Below are 24,314 nucleotides of genomic sequence, written 5' to 3' on the forward strand. Positions count from 1 at the left end.
TGAATAACGTAATTGTTTTCGGTATTAATCCGAACAGGCTGACGCTATGCCTGTTGAAACGAATCGATTCGATACTAGTTTATTTATGGCGTACGATTTGAACACTTTTCTTTTAAAGGAGCATGGATCAGTACCGTTCTACGAGACAACGACGACGATGCCGATGATGACGACGACAATATCCAAAACGAGGATGTTATAAAACCATAAAGAAAATTTCATTTGAGAATGCATTCGTTCGTCGCGTTCATCGCGTCTAATCGATTCAGATTTTACGATTCCCGGCTTCTTGCCAAGTTTCTTCTTCCTTTCTCCGTATCCTTCCGCACACGAATTTTCGAACCTTAGGCGAGCGTAATCTCAAGCAACGTGCTGTTGCAACTGGCAAAGATCTACGGTGTACACTTCTCTTCCTGGATGACATTTGCGAACGTGTCGTCGAGCATTCGAGATGTGCCTGGCGCAATAGTTGCAATACGGACAATTGAATCGTGGCTTCTGACCGCACTCGAATTTTTGATGATAGGTCAGCCCGCCTTTTCTACTGAAGACGCTGGTGCAATTGCCACAAGGGAACTTCCGTGCGATCATTCTCGAGGAATCGGAGGGCGAAACGATCGTAGCGTTCCTCGAGAAGCCGTGGGTTGGTCGTTGAAGAAGAAGGTTTTGCGAGTGTACTGCCGCGTCCGTGAACACACAGTAATTTATACCTGGAACAGAAACAAGAACGCGACACCCGTGTCAGAGTAGTTCATACTATCAGGAGCTCTGCGTACACAAAGAGGAACTAGAGGAAAATAAGAATCGGAGCTGATGTCAAACCTTCTTCGGTCGTCGATCTCCAGGGTGTCAATGACACGCCAGGATGCGAGATGTTCGATTTCCGCGATGCAACATCTTCCATGAAGAAAAGGATGAAATAATAAAAAAAGGACCGCTCCTATATGATCATAGTTACGTAACAGCTTGATATTTTATTTTTTACACAATGAAATTATTACGCCCTCGCAGAAACAGCGCTATTCGAAAGTGGTGTATAGCAGAAGAAGAAGGGCGGAAAGTTGACGGTACATAGTAGACGATAATCGCGAAATGACGCGAAAATGCTACACAAAAGAACACCTAATGTACCTACTTTTGCACGTATGTACAACGACTTATAAGACAGGTTCGACTATTATGGTAGCAGAATAACGTGACGAGAGATGGCACGTCTTGCAATAGTCAAATTCAAAACGCGTTTGTTAAATGGTTTACTCGATTTTTTCAGAGTTTTCATCTTCCGTTGCAGTGCCACGGGTCGCGTTACGCGACAAATTGATAACGTTGACTTTGCATCCTTGATGCTTTCGACGTACATGCGCACGTATATTCGAAGATTTCTTTGACGCGTAATCGCAATACGGACAACCGAATCTTGGTAATTGGCCACACTCGAACTTTAAGTGTGAATATAAATTGTTCTTCCGGTTGAAAGTGCTCCCACACTTTGGACAAGGAAATCGGTCTTTCTTGCGGTCCTGAAATTCCGCTGGTCTTGACATCACGTTGCACGGTATCTTGAAGCCACCCAGATGTTCCAGATCTGCAAGAAAATGTTTGGAACTCGTCAGAGTCCGCTCTAGAGCAACGAACACGTTCCATTTATGGACGCCTGATTTCATATCGATGGATAGGATACCAAGGAAAGGATAGATTGAAAATAAAACACCAATAAGCATCGTACGATACAGGAATTGAACGATGTTACTCGATCGTTTCCGAGCTTCTCTCTTTACGCGCGTGCGTTATGTTCCAGTAAATGACAACTTTATTGCGACTATATACAAAAATATATAAAAATTGAACTCAAACGTAGAAAGGATATTGTAACTCTCCCCCTGTCCCTTTCTCATCCTTATTTTCTAATTTTCTCAGATCTCTTGTCGTCTCTTAACGAGTGTCGATATTCAAAGCTCGAGCTTGCAAGTGCAACTTACAAACAACTACACACAGCTTGATTTAAGATCGATCACGTAAATGATAGAACCAAAATGAATGGACCGGATGTGCGCGCGGACGTTGGACGTTTTCTTCGAACGATACTCGCAATGAGGACACTTGAACCTCGGCAACTGACCGCACTCGTACTTGAGATGCTTCTGCAAGTTGTTCTTCCGGTTGAAAACGCTGCTGCAATTTGGACAGGGAAACCTGACGTTGCGAACGTGTTGCACAGCGAAGGACGTGGAAGCATCTCGTTCATCCATTAGAGCTTCAAAGGTAAGCGGCTCGTCTGCGAACAGAAGAAACAAATTGCAAAGAAGTAGGTTGATGTACCTTGAACGATTCACGAACGAATGTACCGTGGATTTGTCAATCGATCGAGAAACGTCGGATTTAACGAAACGAAACATTAAACGAGGAAATAACGTAGAGTCGGATTCTTCGAATGAGCTTTCAAATCGATGCACGCCGACATCGTTTGGCCATGATACTTCCACCATATGTGTTCACGTGTTTCTATACGTGATCGAGATCGTCATTATGATCGATGACTATACACGGCAGGTTATTCATAGAATCTTAACGACCACATACGCGAAACGTAATCAATTCCGGACGCTTTGCATCTGAGAAAGTTACTCGTACGATTCTGCAGCCGAACCTTTTCGCTTCCATACCTTGGCAGCTTGGTAGCTGAAAGCACAAATGCTCGTTATGCCGAATAAACGTCTCTCGTTTAAGATTAACACTATGCCTAAAGTGATCGTCGTTTCAGGTTAATATCAAGTTTCGAGCGGGCGACAGAAGTGACATTTTTCAATGTTCAAATAATTTCTTTATTGATGAAACGTGCACGTGGATCACGGTAGACCAGCGATTTTCAACCTTTTTCATCTCACGGCACACGTAAAGCAATTGCTAAAATTCTGCGACGTGTCGAAAAATGTGATAGATGTGGTTCAAGACAGAGAATTCGCATCGGGTGGCTATTGTTCTTTCGGCTGTTATAATATCTTCGTTTGACGATGTAAGGGATAAGAGGTCAGTAGCCCTGAATGAATAATAAATAAAAAGAAAGTAGTTGAGCATCGAAGCTTTTAAAAATACTCGCGGCGAACTAGTTGAAAATCGCTGTGGTAGACGATACATTCTCAACGCTCGACGTAGACGTCGAGTACGACACACGCATGGCGAACGAAAATGCTGAATTGTTGCGTTGTTCGCAAAACTAATCAAACTTGCATTTCCCCCGCGATTACGTCGTCACTTCCTTTCTCTCTTCCTTTCTCTCTCCCTTTCTCTCTCCCTTTCTCTCTCTCTCTCTCTCCCTTTCTCTCTCTCTCTCTCTCTCTCTCTCTCTCTCTCTCTCCCCATCGCGCTCTCACTGTTATAGTTGCTATATCTATATGGGAGAACGAGAATAAAAAGAACGAGAATGAAGGAAGAAGAGAGGTAAAGGAAGAAAGGTAAAAAGAAATAGGGACGAAATCTGAAGAGTATTAGAAGTAATATTGTATAAAAAGTATTCGGTTCAACGTATATCTTATGTTGCATCGTTACGATCCATATTTCCACGAAAGAATGAAGAATTCTTTCCAAGTTTTGGCCATGTAACGACCGGTAGAAAAATCTCGACGTTGTCACTTTTACCGAAAGCTTTCAGCACATATTAGTAACATTGTTCTATCGCAGTGTAACCAGAGGAGAAGATCGTGAAATGAAAGATATAGCTGAGAAGAGTACGAACGAAGCTGGTAAATAAAAAAAGACTATATCGCTGGATAATCGCTCAAACGGCCAGGTTTGGTAGTCGATAAATATCCTGAACATAGACCGCGTTGCCCTCGTGCTTCCGTCGTATATGCTTCTGTACGTTGGATGTCTTCTTCGAGATCAAATCACAGTACGGACATTTGAAGCGCGGTGGTTGGCCGCACTCGTATCTCAAGTGTGTAAGGAGACTTCGTTTCTGGCCGAAAACGCTCGTGCAATTGCCGCAAGGGTACCTCTGGTTACTGTTCGGTACGAAACTCCTGTAAAGTCTGCCGCGCTGTCCTGCGCTCAATAACATTCTTGACGCGGCAAATTGTCTGAAACCTGGAAAAATTCAGTGATCGGTATCAGTACAATGTGGCAATGGATAAAGCACGAAAAGCGTTTTTGCTGTTTAAAAATTAGAGGGCCGAAACTTTCGATAATTGGAGGAAGAAAGCGCGTACCTTATATTTTCTCGTAAATGGAAAATGAGGATTGCGACGAGTAACGATACGTCGCCGCGCGTATCGCGTTCGAGTTTTCGCAAACGGCGGAAAAAGAATCGAAGACATTGCTATTTCTGAACGACAATCATGCTAACGAAAAATAACGAACAAATAAAAATCCCACAAAACGTAAATAACATGAGACTCGTTGGGATGCGACAGTTATTTTGAAAAGGTACTTTATTCAGAGTAAGTCGGTAACAAACATTAAACAAGCTGAATCGACAACAGCGATCCGTCTTTGAACAATAGTGAAAATCATTGAAAAGCATTCTGCGTTAACACGTCAGGGACTTTCAATGAAAGATCAAAATATGAATGCCATTTTCGGCCTCGGCAGCGGCGGCGGCGGCGTCGTCGTCGTTCTAATCTTAACCAACAGTTTCAGACGACTCTACGAAAAAATGATCGCGTTAGCTTTATTCTCGCCCTTATCGTTCGAAGAAAATTATGCGTTCGGAGGAAAATGCGTTAATAATACTTGGAATAACTGTAACTAGAGTAGAGATAGAGTAACATTTCTAAATAAATTGCAGAGATATGTATCAACTGTTTAGTAGTGTTCTTGCTTCGACTCCTTATTCTTTTAATTTTCTTCTCCGTCTCTTGTTTTCGTTCTTTTTACTTGAGTTATAATCGTCCCGATTCGGTTGTTAATAACGGACTCTCGACAATTGCTTATACAAGTCGATAATTTGTAGCTTTTCGTCCTTATGCATTCGTCGCACGTGAACATACATATTTGAAGAGAATTTCGCCTTCTTCGTGCAATATGGACACTGATATCGCGGCTCCTTACCACATTGGAAGTGACAGTGTGTTTTCATGTCCGAAAGTCTAGTGTAGCCACTGTTACATCGTGGACAATAAAATTTTTTCCTTGGTAAGGAACTTTGAACGGAGACACTGTCAGGCCAGTGTGTCCTGGAAACCGAAGATACCAGCTCTTGACGACAGCCACTTTCCATGTAGAGAAACGACTCATCCTTCGGGTCGTTGGCAAGATTTCTTCTTGGCTGATAACCTTCGGTCCGCATCGATCCCCTTGCTATCATTTCAGCCCGCATAAACGACGAGTGTAACTGGCCGTACATCGGATCTAGAAAAAGAATCGAATTTTTGTTGCAAGTTAATAGAAACAAAACGGAACCAACGAACTGACGACATCGCAGAGAAACACATTTTCATCCATGCTCTGAGCATCTAAGCGCACGCGTGCGCCTTCAAGCTACTTCCTTTCTAATCGAACCAGTCAATTTTGTACACATTCTGAGCAATTTGTATTTTATTTCCCTCCTCGTATCGTATGTATCGTTAACGGTGAATTACAGAAACAGAAGGAAATATATATAGGAAAGGACGATGGAAAGAAAAACGAGAACTAGAAATCAAGCATATGTATTCTATTAGACTAGCTATTCTTTTGCATTAAAGTTACGAGGGCTATTCTACGACGATGGATCGCAGGAGTTCGGTTACTTGATTTATTTATTAAAATCAATTTACACAGAATCACGCGTTCGAGCACAAATTCCACGTTATTCGTTCCACGAACGTCAAAGAGACAAGCCGTAACCTACCGATCAAATTATATTGATAGTTAATAAATAACGACATTATGATAAAATACGACAATAGATCAAGAGATTAAGACAATATACGAACGAAAATATTTTATTCAAATATATTCAAATATTTTATATTTTATTCAAATATTTTATGCAAATAAATATTCAAATTTTCGCAAAGATAAGAAACATATATTGTTATAAAGTAACAATAATAATAAGAAAAACATTCGATGAAACTGTTATATCTCATTTAATATAATCGTGGAATAATCTTCAATATTTTATAATAAAATAATAATAATAATAACATTTATAATAATTGTAGTGGAATTAGTAGCAATAACAACAATAACAAATAAATAAGAGTTTTATAATAATATTGTAAAAAGGTACGTCGTGTCTACAATGTATGAGTAGCAATTTGATATCTAGCACTTTTAACGGTTGCTTTATTGTTCTCGAAATGTTCGGTCATATAAATGAAGTATACTACATGACACTTTTGTATAAACAAGAAATAAATAAGTAAGAATAAGAAAATAAAACAAGTATATACTAAAGAATGAATTAATCGTTGTCAGAAATTTCACTAACTATTTCAGAATTTAACAAATCCTCTTGATCTTCATTATCGTTGGCACATACAATTTTTTTCGCGTGTTTCTGTGCACACGTTCTTAGGTGTCTTGCCGGCACAACCGTACCTGTTAATTTTTTATGGCACATACTACACTGAACACTTCTCTGGCACATGTGACGCTCATGGTAATTCAAAGCTTTTTTGTGTTTAAAACGAGCACCGCATTTCATACAGACAAACGGATTCGCGTCTCTTTCCGTGTGACACTTGGCAATCTTATTTTTAAGACAATTATTTTTCTCGTGTCTTGCCAAATTTGCTGGGCGAATAAATTTCTTGTCGCAATACCTGCAATTTATCGGTATCGACGATAATTGATTTAAAGGTTGCATCCATCCTTCATTAGTACTTAAATCATTAATCGAACCACTCGTTTCGCTAGAATCTCCTTCACAGTTTTCGTCATTACGATTCCTGTCGTTTTCCTTATTGCACGGGACTGTTTTACTCCTTTTACTAGTATTTTCATTTCCATCGTTACCGTCATTTCTTTCGTGTCCGCTGCCAGTACTACTATCGCCATCATTGCCCCATTTATCCAGATCTACTTGCATCAAGTCGTCCTCTGAGCCCCAACTATCGTTACGTTCAGACTTTACGATGACTCCACTAGGTTGCTGCTCTTTCCGGCGTGTTAAACTGCTGGTAATTCCTCGCTTCTCGACACACCCTGTAACACAATCGATCAAATAAGTATCTCTATCCCGTTGGATCCTGAAAACGACTAAAGCTTCTACGAAAATCAAACAACGAAGTAACTAAATGGTAACTAAAGGACAACTAAAGGAGTAACTAAAGGATAACTAAAACAGAAAAAACCCATTGTAGTCGTGCACGTTGTTAAGTAAATGAAAAGGAAAAAAACAGGAAGGGAAAAGAAACGAGAAAGAAGTAAACTGGCCAGACTGTTCGCTGTCCCACCGATCACTTAAGTTTCTCTTTTTATTAGCATAATACAATTTCCAAAAATTAGCGAAAGCTTCTAAAGTAAAAGTTACGATCGCTTTTACATTTTCTATCGACTTCCCTTTATTAACATAAAGTAAACTCGAACACCTAGAAAAACGACCTTCGAGTCGCGTGTGAATATTCTCGAAAATCTTCCGATCTTTTCCTCTTTTCTTTCGTTTCTTCGTAGAGTATTTCGTTTCTTTCTAGGAAATTCCAATGTTCGGAGCAAGGGTGATGCGATTCGGTGAATGGTAGAAACTCGTTGTCCAAGCACTCCGACACGAACACACCTGTTGCGACGCACAACTTACTAACAACCAGTCGGATGGCAACTGATCGGTTGTTTATCGCGAGCCTTGAACGTTGTTAGCGTCCAAGATGGAGGAGTACAATAAAGGTAAAGAGCGAGGTTTAGTTCACCTTATTTATTACGCTCGATACTCTGATTACACTGGTTAAGTTACTATATTCCACGTTCTACTCTGAATCCACTGTCCGTAAGTGTACTGATTATCCTGTTAAATATACTGTTCACTGAGTGAGTACTGGTAAGTGTTGACTCTTAGAATACTGATGCAAGAGTCTGTCCTGTCCGTAAGTTACGGAATATACTGTTAAATATACTGTTCACTGGTACGTGCTGACTCTTCGAATCCTGCTGCAAGAGTGAGTCTTGGGGCTGTTGCTGTTGTAGCGGAAGGTTCGTCGTGGGGGCGTCCCAGGTCTGTTCCTACCTGGTCCTTGGGTAAAGCCGTATGTTTCTGAATGGGCTGGCTGCCTTAGTGACGGTTCGCGCGGGTGACCTTACACTTGGGGAAACCCGCGTGTCCCGTCTTCCTGAGATATCGCATAAAAATATAGGTATTTTACGGTAGGTCCTAAAGTACCTGGACTGTACAATAGGCCCACTGTTTATGATGGGTCCGCATTACGGTACCCTTGACGGTCGTCCTGCCCGAGACTCGCGTCCGGTGGTCATACCGTAGCGGTAATTACCAGGCGACCCCTCCAAATCTCGAACAACACCTGAAATATCGAGCAGCGCATCAGCTGACGCGCACTAACTCATGACAGAGCAGAGATAATCCAAATAAAAGAAACGAAGTAACGAAGATGTAGACGAGTCATGTTAATGGATTAATACAGATTCGTCTCCTTTTTTCTTATAGTATTTCCCTTCTTAACGAATATTTATAGACGAACAGGTTCGCGACATTTCGCATCGTTTACACTGTACGCAAAGAAAGAATACGAGCAAACAGCTTCTAGACAGTATACAATATAATCGTAATTTTTCTGCGATGGCAATGTTTGCTTTACGTACGCCGATTAACGGGTTTGGAAATTGCAAGGAGGCCGTTGACGATGTTTTCGCAAGCTGCTACTATGAAGAAAGGTTTTCCCGCAGACGGGACATTTCTGCGTTCTACCACAGTCGTGCCTAACGTGGAAAATCAGATGAGATTGTTTTGCGTAACAGGCACCGCATTGGCCGCAGGAAAATGGCCGGCTCTTTTGCAACTGATGACACGTTGATATAGGATTCCAATAGCAGAAACTCTTCTGATGACTCCTCAAATGACCGGAAAAAGTGAAACCCTTGCCGCAGTATTTGCAATTGTATTTTCTTTTCGAGTCGTCTCCACATATCGAGTCCGCGAAAAGCTCTGCAACATTATTAATAATCAATCAGTTGTATTTTCTCATTAACTGCAGTTCAAACTGCAGAAATTCCTAGCGAATGCGCACCGTTCTTAACTAGAACCGTCAACGCTAATAAAGAACAACTCTCCAATAAAGGATTTTTTTACGAACGATCAAATTTCCCGCCCCAAACATCACCCGTTGCTGTCATGAACGATCGATAGTACAAAACTAAAAACATCCCGGAACGACCCGCTGCTTTTTTTATTCTTTTTATTTGTCAATATTCTTTTTCTTTTTTTTTTTTATACATTCAAGAATCAAAAAGAATATAGTAGCGAGAGATGGGAAAGAGAGATAGAGTAGGGTGTGCGTGTATACGTGTCTATGTGTGTTAAGAGGATAAGAATCTGTGAAACTTGTTAAACAAGGATAAGAACTAGAGAAGACGCATCCAATACTGTTTTATTTGTTTACATGTACAAGCGAATATTCGATAAAATTCTTAACAAATACTTAACAAATAGCGATTACACGTATGATCGGCCCACGGACGAATAAATCGACGAACTGAAAGAAGATGAAACTCGAAGGGACGTGCGAGATTAAAATATGTCCTGACTAAAATCACGATCGAATGTAATGAAACGAAAAGGAATGAAACGAAACTTGCAATTTCGATGTTTACGACAATCACAAGATCAAAGGAAAAATCATCGATTCTTGCTGAATCAGGCACGCATAGGAAATGAAATAAAAAAGAAAACAATAGAAACACACGACGTGTGTTATATCGTTGCTGTTTTTTAATCGCAAAAGATTTCAGATGCTCCTAGATGGGTGTATTACGTAAAAGTAAAGAAACGCGACTCTTAGTAAGATTTGAATAAAACTTAATCTAAGTACTATAACTATGACACTTAAAAGCTACGGTAGTCGCAGCTATCGTGTTTGCTAATAGCGGAGCGAACGATGAAGACAGTCTATCGTTCAAACTTCTGTTCTGATTCGAGGATGTGATCATCCCATAAATTCCTTCCGTCTTTTTATTATGGTATTTAGAACAAAATTTGAAACATACCTGTAAATATACTGTGAAAATATCTTCTATAAAGTACCTTCTCTCCACCTTTTTGCTAAACACATTATTACGCCGTTGCCGTAAAACTTTTGTAGCTTCTCGCTAAAATATTTCTCGAGGTAATTTTTTACGTTAGAACTGTCAAATCTTTTACAAGCCAAGATATGTTGTAACGAACGAAATAAGCGCTAATTTGAGGGGGTTATATCCGGAGAATGCGAAGGGTGTGGTAAAGTTTCCCAACCAAATTATTCTCGTCATTTTTCTCACGTTCCCTGCCACATACAACCTGGCATTATCGCAATGATACGTGGTGAAAATAACTTCAAAAATGACTTTGTCAAGTACATGGGAAAAAATTATAGAACTAGAGTATGATTACGACAAACTTTTCTCTAAATACCACGATAACAGCGGAACGAACTTATGGAATCACCTAATGTTTACGGTGTCGGTAGAAGTACACGTGGCTTTGTCTTTGGCTGCGATGATATTATTCCTTGTTTCGAATAAAATCCGCGCACGCAGATATATCTGCCTCCTTGGAAGACATTTCTGGAAGCCACGGATGTCTCTATTAGCCACAGATCTTCGTGATTTTTTCGCTTTCCTTATTAGAATCCCTCCTCTCCTAAAGCTCTCGTTTCTACTTTATCCTAGAAATGTTCGTTCGCGTTCCTTTCTTTCACTGCAACTTCATTTCTCGTATTCTTGTGCCGCTTTTTTTTCTGTTACTAGAATTGTCTAGAAATCTTTGAATTATTCTAAATTTCCACTATTATTACGATAGAGAGTAACCGGATAGATTACCTTTAACCACTGTGATCAAATTTCGAACAACGAGGTAAACATTGTGTACGGAGGCAGTTGAAAGCAAAACGAAACCTGCTGTCAACGTTCGTAATAGTACATAATAGTCAAACATCCGACGAGAGAATTTCGGAGGACAAGGGATTAACGACAAGTGGACTCTATATACTTGACAAACATCGAACGATAGATAATTAATAGGTAAAATAATAAATAACGATATGTGTTATGATACTCGAGCAAGTGTTCGGTAAAGCGTCAAAAGTGTCATCGAGAAGAAAATGGTCGACTAAGACGACACGAACAGAAACTATCTTTCCAATTTGTAACAAGGATTGAACGTCAAAGAAGATTTTTAATTCATTCGGACCTCATCTAACCGAAACAGCACTAATAATTCGTCAACTTTTAAAGGTCCTGGATAATTCTACCGCGTTACCGGAAGGATAATCCAACGAATATCGCACTACATATAAAGTTGTAGCTAAGCGCGAAGTGAAAACAAGAACGCGAGGAACATGGAAAATGCCCCTTGTCATCGAAAATAAAATACCCTACTTTTTCTTTACTCTTTGTTGAAACTCAAAATTCTCCCACAAGTTCTCTTCGGCCGCTGCTCAAAGACACAAGAGAAATCCTCGGTTAAGAAAACTCGTTGCAAACAAGTAATTCCGATGATGTAGTAATTATTTTCATCACATTCCTGATCGCTCTAAAACGCACACTTAACCGGAAGATATGAACATAAAAATATAACCATTTGAGTCCCAGGGATCTTTGAAAACACATCTATATTATTATATATGCGTACTATTAGTTTATAAATATCTCAAATTTTGTTCAATACAAATTATTGAGAAGATAACAATGAAATATAAAATACCGTCAATCATTCGTAGCGTTCAAACGTACTGGGACTTCCCGACACACAATCTAAACAGTGCAATCGCACTGCTTGAAGCTCAAACGGATAAATGTGGAAGCTACGGGTGTATCGAACGAACCAAGATGACGAACAAAGGAAGCTATTCAAAATCTCGGTATCACGAAGCGCGTGTTGTACATGTTCGCACTCGTAGAGAAGTGCGTTGCTCGCTTGCCGGCTTCAATCGAGTGACGAGCTGGTTAACGCGTAGGGAAATTCCCTCTCTCCATGCCTTTCGATCATAGCGAAATCTATGATCAGTATCGCTCGATCGAAAGCATAATCCGATATTCCGACTGATTGTGAGCAGGTCGACCCTTAGCGTCGCCGTGACAATTTCTGCTTCGAAAATAATCGTTTTGAAAATAATAAATCGCGAGCACCGTCACAGCTTGCTATCTAACATAAAACAATGTTGTATAAAGTCGTTTTTAAAAAGTCTTCGTTATAATTAATTCGAGAAGAACGCCTATAAAACGAATAATTGTAGATAATATAGCTTAAAATTACAGCTGTAGCAGCAACTACATCAAAGAGGAAAAAGTATCGCATAAGGAGAATGAAATTGATCGGTTGCCACAAATATAGGTATCCATTTTGATATTCACATGGGAACACAAACATAGAAATTCTCTATACGTTGCAATAAATCCTTTTGAAAAACTTGATCGTGTGACTTTGTCATACGTGGAATGTCTCGGGATAAATACGACCTTATAATCCCTGTATACACGCGTTAATTGTAAAATAGATGATATATACCGGCAGAAAGTCTAAATATGTTGCAAAATATCTGACAAATTATATAACGATATTGGGGACTTTTGGTTTGGTTCGGGGCGAAGGTAACACGCGGACGGAGAGCTCTGGGGAAAAAGGAGAAGGAAATATAAAGTGACGCGAAGAAGGGAAAATAAAGGGTGAGAATACGAGGAGAAAGTGAAAGAAAAGCGAAAAGAAGTCTGGAACGAGAGAGAGGTACGAATTAGGAAACTAGAGGAGAAGAGTTTAGGAAGGCAAAAGCGCGGCAAATAAAGTAAGGCAAGGAAACAAAAGATGACGTTAAACAGAGGAAGACCAAGGAACGCGGGTAAGGTGGGAGATGAGGATGACTTCAAAAACACATTGGATAGGTACAGCTTGTCAGGAAAGGAGACACCAACCAGGAAGAGAGGAATGGAGATAATAATGGAAAAAATAGAGAGGATGGAAAGAGGATTTGAGGCGATGATAAGAGAAATAAAAGGGACATTTGAAAAATAAGTGGAGGGAATGAATGAAAGTCATTGACATATGCAGACGATATTGTGCTGGTGGCGGATAGAGAAGAGGAGCTAAAGGAGATGTTGAAGAGACTCAAAAAATTTTTGAAGGAAGCCGATTGGAGCTGACCACGGAAAAGACCAAAATAGTAGTCTTTAAAAAAAGAAGGAACAAAAGGAGGCAAAGAAAATGGAAGTGGGGAGAGCAAGATACCTAGGGTATATACTGCAGAAAAACGGAAGTGATAAGAAGCACATACAAAATAGGAAAAAGAGAGCAACAATTGCAATGAAGAAAACATGGAACGTGGGAGAAAGAATATTCAAACAGGACTACAAAAGGAGAATGAAGATGTTTGGGGCACTGGTAGAGAGCGTGGCGCTATTTGGAGCAGAGGTATGGAGCTGGAACATGGAAGAAGGACTGGACAGAGTTCAAAGGGGATATGTGAAATGGATATTAGGCTTAGATATGACAACACTAAATTATATACTGGTATAGGAATGGAAATTAATAGAAATGAAAGAGAAAGCATTAAAAAGAGCAGCAAGGTACGAAGAGAAAGCCCTAGAATCAAAAAAGGAATTAGTAAAGGAGTGCATAAAGGAAAGAGAGAGAGAGAATGGGGGAGTGGTCAGGAAGGGAAAAGAGCAAGAAAGAGAAAGAAGGGATTAGAAGAGGCGAGAAAAGGAGGGACGCAGATAGAAACAGGAAAGGAGCAAGAAAGGATGACAAATTATAGAAGAAAGAAGGAAGAGAGAAACAGAAGAGAGGGGGGAAAGGATAAGGGAATCCAAGTATAATATACACTACAGAAACATAGCCAAAGAGAAATTACCAAAGTACTTAGAAGGGAGGATGAAGTGGAAGGACAGAAGAATACGGGCAAGATTCAGATGCGGAAACGAGACCAAAGCAAGGGAATAATGGAAATAAGAGGGGGAAAAAGATGCAGACTATACAGAAGGAAAGAAGAAGACCTAAGACATGTAATAGAAGAATGTGAAATAACGAGAGGACCAAAGGACATAGGAAAAACGTTAAACGAGACTGGAGAAGGTTTAGCAGAACTTAAAGCAATAATAGAGGCGGGAAGGGCAAACGACAAGAAGGAGGCATAGCAAAGAGGCCAGAGATCAAAGTTGCAATAGTTTTTTAGGCATTAGTTGATAATTTATAGTTCCTAATGTTTAGTTTTTAGGGGTAGAATAAGCAAGGTAGTGCAATAGAATAGAGTGGAAAAGAGGGGAGGTAGACATATAAGAAGAGAATTAGATGTAAGAGATGTAAAACCGAAAGTTCGTCCAAAGCCGAAAGGGACGGACTAAACAATAATAAATATAACGATATTGATAAGAAATTATGAAAACCGGTGAAGAGCCATGAAATAATATACAAACAGACCTAATATTTAGCATTTGATTTTGATTGACAATTGATTAAGAATACCTAAATCCTCGTCTTTATGCCTAAAACTATGTATAGACAGTGTGAGGCAGATCCATGACACTGCTTTATCCAATAGCTGCTTCGCTCAAGTTGCTTCCCGCCGTTACATAGAATGCACGAGGTAGGGTGAGCCTCAGTTACATTCTCGAAAGAAATCATTCAAGAAAGTCATTCAAAGCGTCCAGGCGAAGCAAATGGGGATTTGCGAGACATCCTTTATCTCGCCAAGAATTCGAAAATCGATGGCTCACCCCGAGGTAGCCTCACTCTCAGGTAAGTTTGGGAACGAGGCAGCCTCGCCCTCATGTAAGCTTAGGGACGAGGCAGATATACGGTATATATCTCACGAGGCAACCTCACCATTACAAAAATTTAGAGACGAGGCAGGTATACAGTATAGTCTGTCTCGCATTCTCTTTGCATAGCCTTAGATTTCATTTTGTCTCAATATTATGTGGATGGACATCTCTTCCTGAAGCTACTATATGGACAGTGAAATTCCGCTGTCTAAAGATCATGATCAGTTTGTATCACGATCACAGTTGATTTTAATATCAGTGCCCTTGTGGAATAGAATATTACGCTCGCGAAGCCAACCCTCCAAATATCCTTTCGCAGATAAGTATTTCTTGCTCTCGATGACAATTAAAATCCAGGTGAAATTAAGCGCAGTAGTAGGCGGAAACAGCGACGGCCGTTAAGCCTATGAACGTTATACGAAGTTTAAACAATTTTCATACTTGCACAATTAAATTCATCTTATTATTTACGTGGAAATATCTCGCTTTTCTTTTCGTTTTACTCTCTTTTATTCCATTTATATTACGTAGTATTATATATATGTTACATATAATAAATACATAAGGATATAGATCCAAAGGAAACTTTTTCAGAGATTTCTTTTTATTTAAATTTCATAACAATTTGTAAAATTCGCAGAGCAATAATATGTATTTATATTTAATGCTCAACGACAGCGACATCGATGATGACGATAACGGTAACGATAATGATAACATTAATGGTAATGATAACGCTGGCAATAATGATAACGATAACAATATATTGTTCATTCTCTCGTTGTATAAATCCATGTTCAAAATTATATATTTCATTAATATATATATAATTATATATATATATATATATATATATATATCTAATAAAATTATGTATTATTCAAACAATCTTTGTACACGATGAAAAATATCTTTCTAATGTGCACCATGCCAGTAGTGAAAATATAACATTTCATAAATATGTATATCTTCGATCAATTGAATACGTATTGTACTAACCTCACTACAAGAGATTGATTTTTCTAGTCGAATTGTTCGTGTACCACATTCTTATATGTATATGTATGTCACATCCAAGAGTAACAGTGCACACAAGATGTATTCAATACCGTATGAAGTACGTTCGGTAAAATTGCCAGCAATTAATAACTTCTTCTTCAACTATTGGATATACGTTTGATCTGATATTCAACAAATATGAAACATCCACTTAAGTGGGTTACGTACGTACACACTTGCATGCACTTGTAACTTACACATGTATTGTTCTGATAAATATCTAAAAAAAAAAAAAAAAGAAAAAATAACAAACAAAAGATAGGAATATTATTTATTTGGCATTATTTGTAATCAAATTATTTGGCAGTTTATAACATGCGCGCACCCATGCTATATAAATTTATCAATTTGTACAGTTTAAATAACGATTCTTCGTTAACACATTCGCACCGGATGCCTCATATTTGAATTGGGTTCTCTTACTAGCACCCGAATGACGCACGTGTGAGTTATAAAACGTAATAAACACTTCAAATTCTCCCCAGAAGTGTCAAGACAATAATTCGATGAATTATAAAAAAAAAAGCTATATGTATATTTAATATGTTTACAAGTTCTTTTAAGAAAAGTACATTGTGTTATAGCGATAAGATCCGAATTCGATGCTTGGGCTTTGCTCCATAATGCAATTGCAGGCAGCAGATAATTCTGGCTATGTCGTTGAAGGAAAACAACATCGTTTGATTGTTCGATGTCACTTCGATGTGTTCCGTTTATTAATAGCATTAGAATAGGGCCGTGATAATCGATGAGTCGAAATGTCCCTGTATTAGTCGAGTTAAGGTTTAAAATTTCAATACACGCTTGGTCACTGTGAAATAATTTACGACTCTGCTTACAATGTTTTTTTGTAAAGCATCCATTGACGAAAAATTTATAGCATCTTTTAGATATAATTTAATTTTGCAAAATTCTACGAGTTTTTCCCCGGCACTTGCATCCCATTCGACTGCAAATGAAACGATGCGAATGTGTTAATTTCATAAATTTCTCTCGAATGAAATTCAGTTTGACCTAAGTACACCAGCTTATACGTTCTTAACTAAGATTAACAGAAATATCAACTAGCAACAAAATTAAGACGCACTATGTGCATCTCCAATTTACTTTTTCAGTGAAATCAAACGATTCGAAATTTATTTCGATAGATGCAGATTAGAAGGTGACGTGACCTAGGATTCGAATGGCTTGATATTTATGTATACTTAATTACAGTATAATTACCAGTTATTTTATTTAATCTCGCGTATTAATAACATTACGCGAGACGCAATCTCCTTGCGTTAATCGATCAACGAGAAATTTTGTCATCAATAAATATTATACACTCGAAACTAGTAAAAACTCTTCTCGCTATTAACAATTGACATTTTTGTACATACGATTTAAACTTTATCACAAAAGTTACCTTTGGTTCGCCTTTGGACAATAGGATATTTCCAAAATAATAATTACAAAAAGAAAACGTACGATAATTGATACATTATGCTTTAAATCAAAGAACTAAGAGCAAATAATCTATAGATTGAAAACGGAGGTAAACATGGAAAAGCAGGAGCTAGAAACTAGAAAAAAAGAGTAAGAATAATGTAGACGCCGTTCGCCAACTTTAATACATATTTACGTGGTCTAGCAACGTGAACTCGCATCGTAAAAGACGAATAAATTAAAAAAAAAAAAAAAAACACCGACATACGGATAATCGATTGCTCGAAGAAAACGATGAAAGTCGAATAACTGGAACTACGATAGATGCGTAAATCCGTGCGATCGAGCATCTTTGAAGTAAGATTGTCGGTGAAAAGTGGAAGCTACTTAGTGACCGATCCACCATGAATATTGAGGATGTGCTGCTTCAGGTGATCCGGTCGACAGAAGTATTTTCCGCAGAGAGTGCACGTGAAAGTATACCTGGATCCGAGTCTTCCGCACTCGTACCTGGAGTGTCGCGTCAGAGAGGATCGTGACCTATATTCACGTCCACACATGACACACCGAAATCTCAGCTCGCTGGCAGAGACACCCTCCATCATAGGGCTTGCTGTAAGCATACACGGAGGCTTTTTACATATGGGTTATCCTCCTCTATCTTTAACGGGGAGTCGAAATTCACGTTCATCCCTGACGAATTACACCTCGTTTTGCACTCCCTTCCTTCCTCTCTCTCTCTCTCTCCCGCGCGTCTTCTCGCTCTCTCGGACTTTCACCCTTCGTCCCTCTTTAATCATTCGTCTTGTTTCTCCCGATTTCCCTCTGCATGGTAGTGCAAAAAAGTGAACGACAATGGCTATTTCGAAGCGGGTTTCGTCTCTCGACAACGAACAATGGGGAAAATGAAAGCTCGAGCTAAGCATGTGGACGATATACGACCAAGGTTTAAGAAGCTCGCTCTAAAAAGAAGACTGCGCGCTCTATTACAAAAATCTTTCTTACCACTTTGATCGAACGTTAAATCACCACACTGTAACGTGACTCGATACTCGAAGTATGATGTAAAATACCGAAGTTGCGATCATTCGCAACTGGCGAAATATAGTAATCGTATCTCAACGCAGTAGCTGCATTTACCGCGTCGGTTCATGATTGTAACCAATAAACGAAAAGAAACAAATCAAAGAGAAACAAAACATTAATGAACGTTTGTTTGGAGAATAACGACGCATAATATGAAGTTAGATAACGTGGTATTAGAAGTTTGCTGGAATTTTGCTTCAGAAATTTGGAGAAGTACCGAGATCAAGCAAAAACAAAAAAAGAAAGGCAACCACGGTCTCGCAAAGCGCTTAATTGCTGTTTATATGCAGTCTTCTTTACTTTGAGCCGTTGTTATTTACATGCTGCTCCAAAATGAATCGCATTTATTAGTGTGTTTCCATTTTTACAACCGTAATACTTCATTAATTAAACCCAACGTAAAAAATGCCTCCTTGTATAGTTTCACCCAACGTATGCCCATAACAACACACGTATATGCCTAAACCTAAAACAATCTATCGTAATTGCATTTCGCCAGGTCGGTTCTTTTTCTCAATTCGATTGATGTATTATTCCGCATCACAATAATGATTATGAAAGCTTAAATTCGCGGCAGACCATGAATCAGCATGCAGTATACATTTTCAGATATCATCGTAAATGAACACACGTTTTCTTCCATAATTCTATCAATTAAGCGTAACATCGATCTTTTATAAAACATATTTTTTATTACACACTTGTGCGAGCAACACACATTTCTGTAACAGTTAATATACAAAAGAATAATCGATTCGTTTCGATAAATGTAACAATCTCTTAAGTAATTCAAGTTTCTTTCGTTAGTTAAGTCATTGGAACGACTATTATATAGATTAATATTTTCAAATATATTGGTGAAAAAAGACCGTATTGTTATTCCTACCACTGTGCAAATTACTTTAAAACTATTCTCAGGTAACTCACTATAAGAAACTCCTATGAACTGGTGATAGTTTTCTTCTTGGCATTTAAGCTGTACGCACGCGCACGCATGACACGCGTACATACATACACATCCATACATACGTACATACATGTACATACATACGTATACACACACGCACACACATGTAGTTAATCATTACTTCAAAACTAACGAAGTAGAAAATTAAGGAAATGAAACATCGGCTTTCAAATCTAAGTCATAGATCCAAATGAAGAGACCGTTGTTGCGAACAGAAGGAAACCCACCTGGTACAGCCTTAACGACGAAAAATAACAGTTCGCAAATTTCGTTGTACAATACAGAGTTTTGTAGATATCTGCAACTCCATTTGAATAGTAGAAGAGCTTCGATTCCTATTTTATCCTTCCTCCTTCCTTCTCTTCTTTTTTCATTTGCGAAAAATATGTGACGACGTAGTCCAGTGTCTGCATCGATACGTTACAACTTACGTGGCAACCTTTGAATATAATACCGTGGCAATAAATCATCCAAGATAGCTCTCTCTTGCAGAAGAGATCAATTGGTTACATCTCGTGATCATATACTGCGTGATGGAACCCTAATAGATTTTGTCTGAACTCGTTCGTCATACTCGTTCGTGTGTTACATTAAAAAAAAAAAACTTGTAACGCTATTCAATAAAATCTAATTGTACATATACGCGAGGTGATAAACGAAGGCATCCCATACTTAATTCTTTACGAAAACTTTGAATAATGTTACGAGTGATGTATTAGAAAGAGAAACATGGAAAAACATTACGTAAAATTTTGAACGAAATCATCGTTAAATAATGACATATTTACAAAATGGCCCGCGAGTTCGAAAGAAAGATAATTTAACCACGTTTTCCGATTAGAAACTCTTTTTAATATCACGCTTAAAGTGTAAAATAACTTTAAAGTTAAAAAGAGAATAGAGGATAGGAGAAGGATAATGAAAAGAAGCGATGAAAAACAATTATTCTTTATGACAAATAATTTATTGCATATCTTCTTATGCTCCACTTCACTGGACGACACAGCTGGAATACGTGCAATCGAAGAATGCAAACTGTGCAGAATATTCCTCCTAAACGCCGTATATTCTGACCACTTATGAACACACGTTTGAATAAACAGAATTTGAAAAATCGAATCGACCACCTTTTCGTTAAATGTTAATTCGAAAAGCTCGACAGTATTGAACGAATCCATTAGAATATTCGTATTTCAATATTTTTATCGTAATCGTAATTTATATCGTAGACGCATTTCGATTAAGAGTTCTCGTCGCGGATATGCGTTATTCAAAACCATTTTAACGATACAATCCCTGCCTGCTGGTATTTCGTCAATATAGTTCCGTTTTTCACGCGATTAATATATTGATTTATAGTAGCAAACACGAACATTGAAATTTAAATGTATTTTATACAGCCATGAACTGTCAAACGAGTACACAGTTTATTCTACCAGATAAACGTGTTGTCGGAACACATTAATTGGTACAATATCTTACTGCAATTACTTTTGTACAGAATTACTTAACAATTATTACGTCGATTGCTCGCGGGACAAGAATCACGATTTACTTTCCAAAAGAAAATGACACGCGCTGTCAGTTTTTAGTCTCATTTACAATAACAGTGGTTAGAATCGTTCTCCTTTTCCTCATACACAAATGTAACAAAGAAAGTTAGTCTTATGATTTCTAATTGGTTAGAAATATCAGATAAAATTACATTTTATCCCGCAATTAAAGTTTAAATCATTGCTTTATAGGCATCGTCCTGTTATCTGCGACCTACTTGCTGTTTTTCAAGTAACGTTATCGAGACTTACAAATCATCGTTTAACATGTCACGAGCCAAAATGGCTTGAACTTTATCTAACTTGACCGACGTGATCAACTCGGTAAATATTACAACGAAAAGAACATAACAAAAAAGCTTGAAAAAAATACAAAATAACCTTTCACGACATCGGAAGTACAAGAAACTCGATAACAGACACGTCGATTAAGTTTATTTCTAAGGAAATAGACGTATTTATATTTACGACAAATATAACAATAACGTATACGTATTCGAATTGAATTAAATAATCATCTCTAAAACAATCGCGGATCCGTGTGATTGAGAGAACGAGCAACGTAAAACATATTCTGCATCGCAACATAGTTGATTTCTCTGGTTTCTGATAAAATGTGCATAACGAGATAAGTAAGAAACAAGAGAAGGGAAATGTATTGTGGAACAATTCTCCTTCACTTAGTCTCTCCTTGAGAGTCCCGGAAAATTACAACGGAGAACTGTTGATTCGAGATGGGAAACCTTCTTCTGCAGTAAGGTACCATATGATGACCAGTCCGCTTCTGATGTACCCGCATGGAGTCCAGCCGAGTGAAACGACGACAGCAAGTTCTGCAGGCAAACTGCTTCTCTACTCCACATTCATATTTCCGGTGCCTGACCAAAGAGTAATGGACGGCGTAACGTCGACCACATCGCGAGCAACAATACCCAAGAATCGACTCTGAAACACCGTGGTCCTTACCACAATCACGCCAACACTCGTACCACTCTACTATCCCTCTCATCTGTCTGGATGTCCTGTCCCGTCAAAACACATACAGAATGGTTCAGCTAAAAATCACCTGCTCTATTTATCGTATGAAAAATATTCTCAAGATAAAGTTGCACTATTTCAAAGGGTAAAATGTAACGCTGGAATAATTTTTCTCTCAAGTTCGTTTCTTTCTTTGCTTACGGAAATTCAAGGTCATCGGTACATTTTTCAATGAAACCTTGTACTTTTATCCACTAATTGATGCGTTTTTATCTCCTATACAAAGGTGCTATACCTGAAAAAATGCATAGTTTAGAAGATATTTAATCCTTAATTTTGCAAAATTGCGCATACGAAAAACAAGAAAACAACGTAATATTGATACGTGTTTTCCTTATCTGTCGTACACTAAATTTGATGAAATTAAAATGAAAATCTTATAGATTATGCATTTTCCTGCGTAAATAGATGCTTTAATACTTTTGTACATGGAATAGAAAACCGCGTCAATTGATAGATGAAGAAAGTATTATTTAAAAACATGTCGACGACCTTGATATCTTCTAAAGGCAACAAAATGACCTTAAAAAGAATTCTTCCCACCGTTGCACGTGTGCCTTGAAATAATGTAATTTTATTCTCAAGTTTTTTCGTACAATGAACAGGTATTGAGATGATCCCATTTAGCTAACTCATCTTGTATACGTAAGTCCTAGGTCCATAACGATAAAACGACACGTTCTACATTTCATTCTACAATACATCGCTACTCCAATAATGATCACTGCGCAGCAAACATTATCAGAGGAACAATGATTGTACAGTATGAACATGATACACATTGACGTTTCCCTGCTTCGTCTCGGCTTCTCGCATTTTGTTCCGTGCAGTCTGGTACTGTCTACTCTAAAATGCGATTCCGACGTATCAAGAAACGCTCGCTTCTTCAATAATTAATCTATCACGAACAAAAACGATTAATTCCAAAATTAGACTAAAAAAATTAGGTCGTCTTATCAAAGACGAGCGCAAAACAGCAAACACAATTTACTATCCTGCTACTAATCATCTAATAGAACTTTTACATTTGCAACATTCGAGCAAATCTTACACTATTAACGATAATTTATAACAAACGTGTCTCCCATCCTCTCCCTCTTTCCCTTCCTTTTTTTACCAGTGCGAATAATGTATTCAATCCTTAATCGCAAATGCTTACGTCGTAGTACGTGACTAATAAACTTCCGGATAAATCTTAAATAGAATATCGTTTTTTGACTTGCAATTTTTCCGATAGATACTTGTTAACATTTAAAGTTCAAAATGACAACAATATCTCTGCGGTACCCGCAACGAGAAATTCGAATCAAATTGAACAACAATGTTTCCTTCAAGTATCTCAAGTAGAAAACTTAGTAAATGATTATTTTCCGTTAAATTTGTTGGAAATCCCTACGTATTTCATGATTATACTTGACAGATAACGTACATTACGAGACAAAACATGCTCTTTAATATAGCCACACAGCTGGCTACCAAAATCGTTCGAGAGTCGATAAATAATTCGTTCATAACTATGTCGCTGAATATGTTGAATTAATGTGCAACGTTTTATATCAGAGAAAAGAATCACGGATGGATGAAAGTACAATCGATCGGCCTTTCGTCATCTGGCGCCTTAGAGTACAAAAGGTAAAGGATTGAACGCACATCCATCTTGTGATTTTTCTTCTAAATTTCTCTTCGTACGATTAAGTGCTTCGATACCTATTAAATTTTCTTACGTTTTCTCAGACGCACAAAACAACACATCCATAACTCCAACCACACAGAAAATCGAACGAGCAAAAACGATAACATCTTGCACCACAAGCGAATACGAATGCGACCACGAGAAACGACTTGTATTGCCCCAACACCTTTTCTTATCGCTTTAGCTTTACCAATATTATTCTTGTATCGAGGAAAAGACAGTATTCGTCACACTTACATATGTGTCGCAAGCAACATACCAATATATGAAAGAATGAAGGATCGATTACGGTATGACAAATAAAAGAAGACAAATTAAAAGCCTACTAAATCCTAATTTTATCTGGACTAAAAACAGATAACGAGATGTAATTTCTCCAGCGAAGACGTAAATATTGATTGTAATCCTCGGAATAATAATTAATTGCAAAAAAAGATAATATAAATTTATAACGTAACCAAGTGTTATAATAATCGCAAGTATATATATATATATATAAATAGTACTACAATAAAAATGATTGTTTGAATACACTTGTTTACAACGGATCAGGAATTAACAATTCAAGTAATAAGTATTCAAGCAATCATTTTTACGAAAAGTACTACTA

The 24,314-nt window shown here is 38.1% G+C and overlaps 2 protein-coding genes across 50 annotated transcripts in view; both read right to left on the bottom strand.

Moving 5' to 3' along the window:
* LOC117160033 (uncharacterized) overlaps positions 1–24,314 on the bottom strand; it is a 100,938-nt gene that overhangs the window by 67,085 nt on the left and 9,539 nt on the right. The window lies entirely within an intron of this gene.
* The window catches only part of LOC117160031 (uncharacterized), an 88,557-nt gene that overhangs the window by 44,256 nt on the left and 19,987 nt on the right, over positions 1–24,314 (bottom strand). Inside the window, exons 7-8 of one of the 49 annotated variants that reach the window (XM_033340418.2) lie at positions 5,047–5,346; positions 3,415–4,083 (exon numbers count right to left, since the gene is read on the bottom strand). The exons of 41 other annotated variants lie outside the window; for them this stretch is intronic. In XM_033340418.2, coding sequence (XP_033196309.1) covers positions 3,776–4,083; positions 5,047–5,346 — 608 coding nt within the window. In that variant the 3' untranslated portion in view covers positions 3,415–3,775. Of the gene's footprint in view, positions 1–134; positions 711–979; positions 1,586–3,414; positions 4,084–5,046; positions 5,347–5,629; positions 7,129–7,819; positions 9,077–9,837; positions 17,981–24,314 lie in introns of those variants that run through there. 7 more of the 49 variants (XM_076621501.1, XR_013059197.1, XM_076621505.1 and 4 more) reach the window with 7 other exon arrangements.

The sequence above is a fragment of the Bombus vancouverensis genome, chromosome 9 (genome assembly GCF_051014615.1).
Source record: "Bombus vancouverensis nearcticus chromosome 9, iyBomVanc1_principal, whole genome shotgun sequence".
NCBI classification, from domain to species: domain Eukaryota; kingdom Metazoa; phylum Arthropoda; class Insecta; order Hymenoptera; family Apidae; genus Bombus; species Bombus vancouverensis.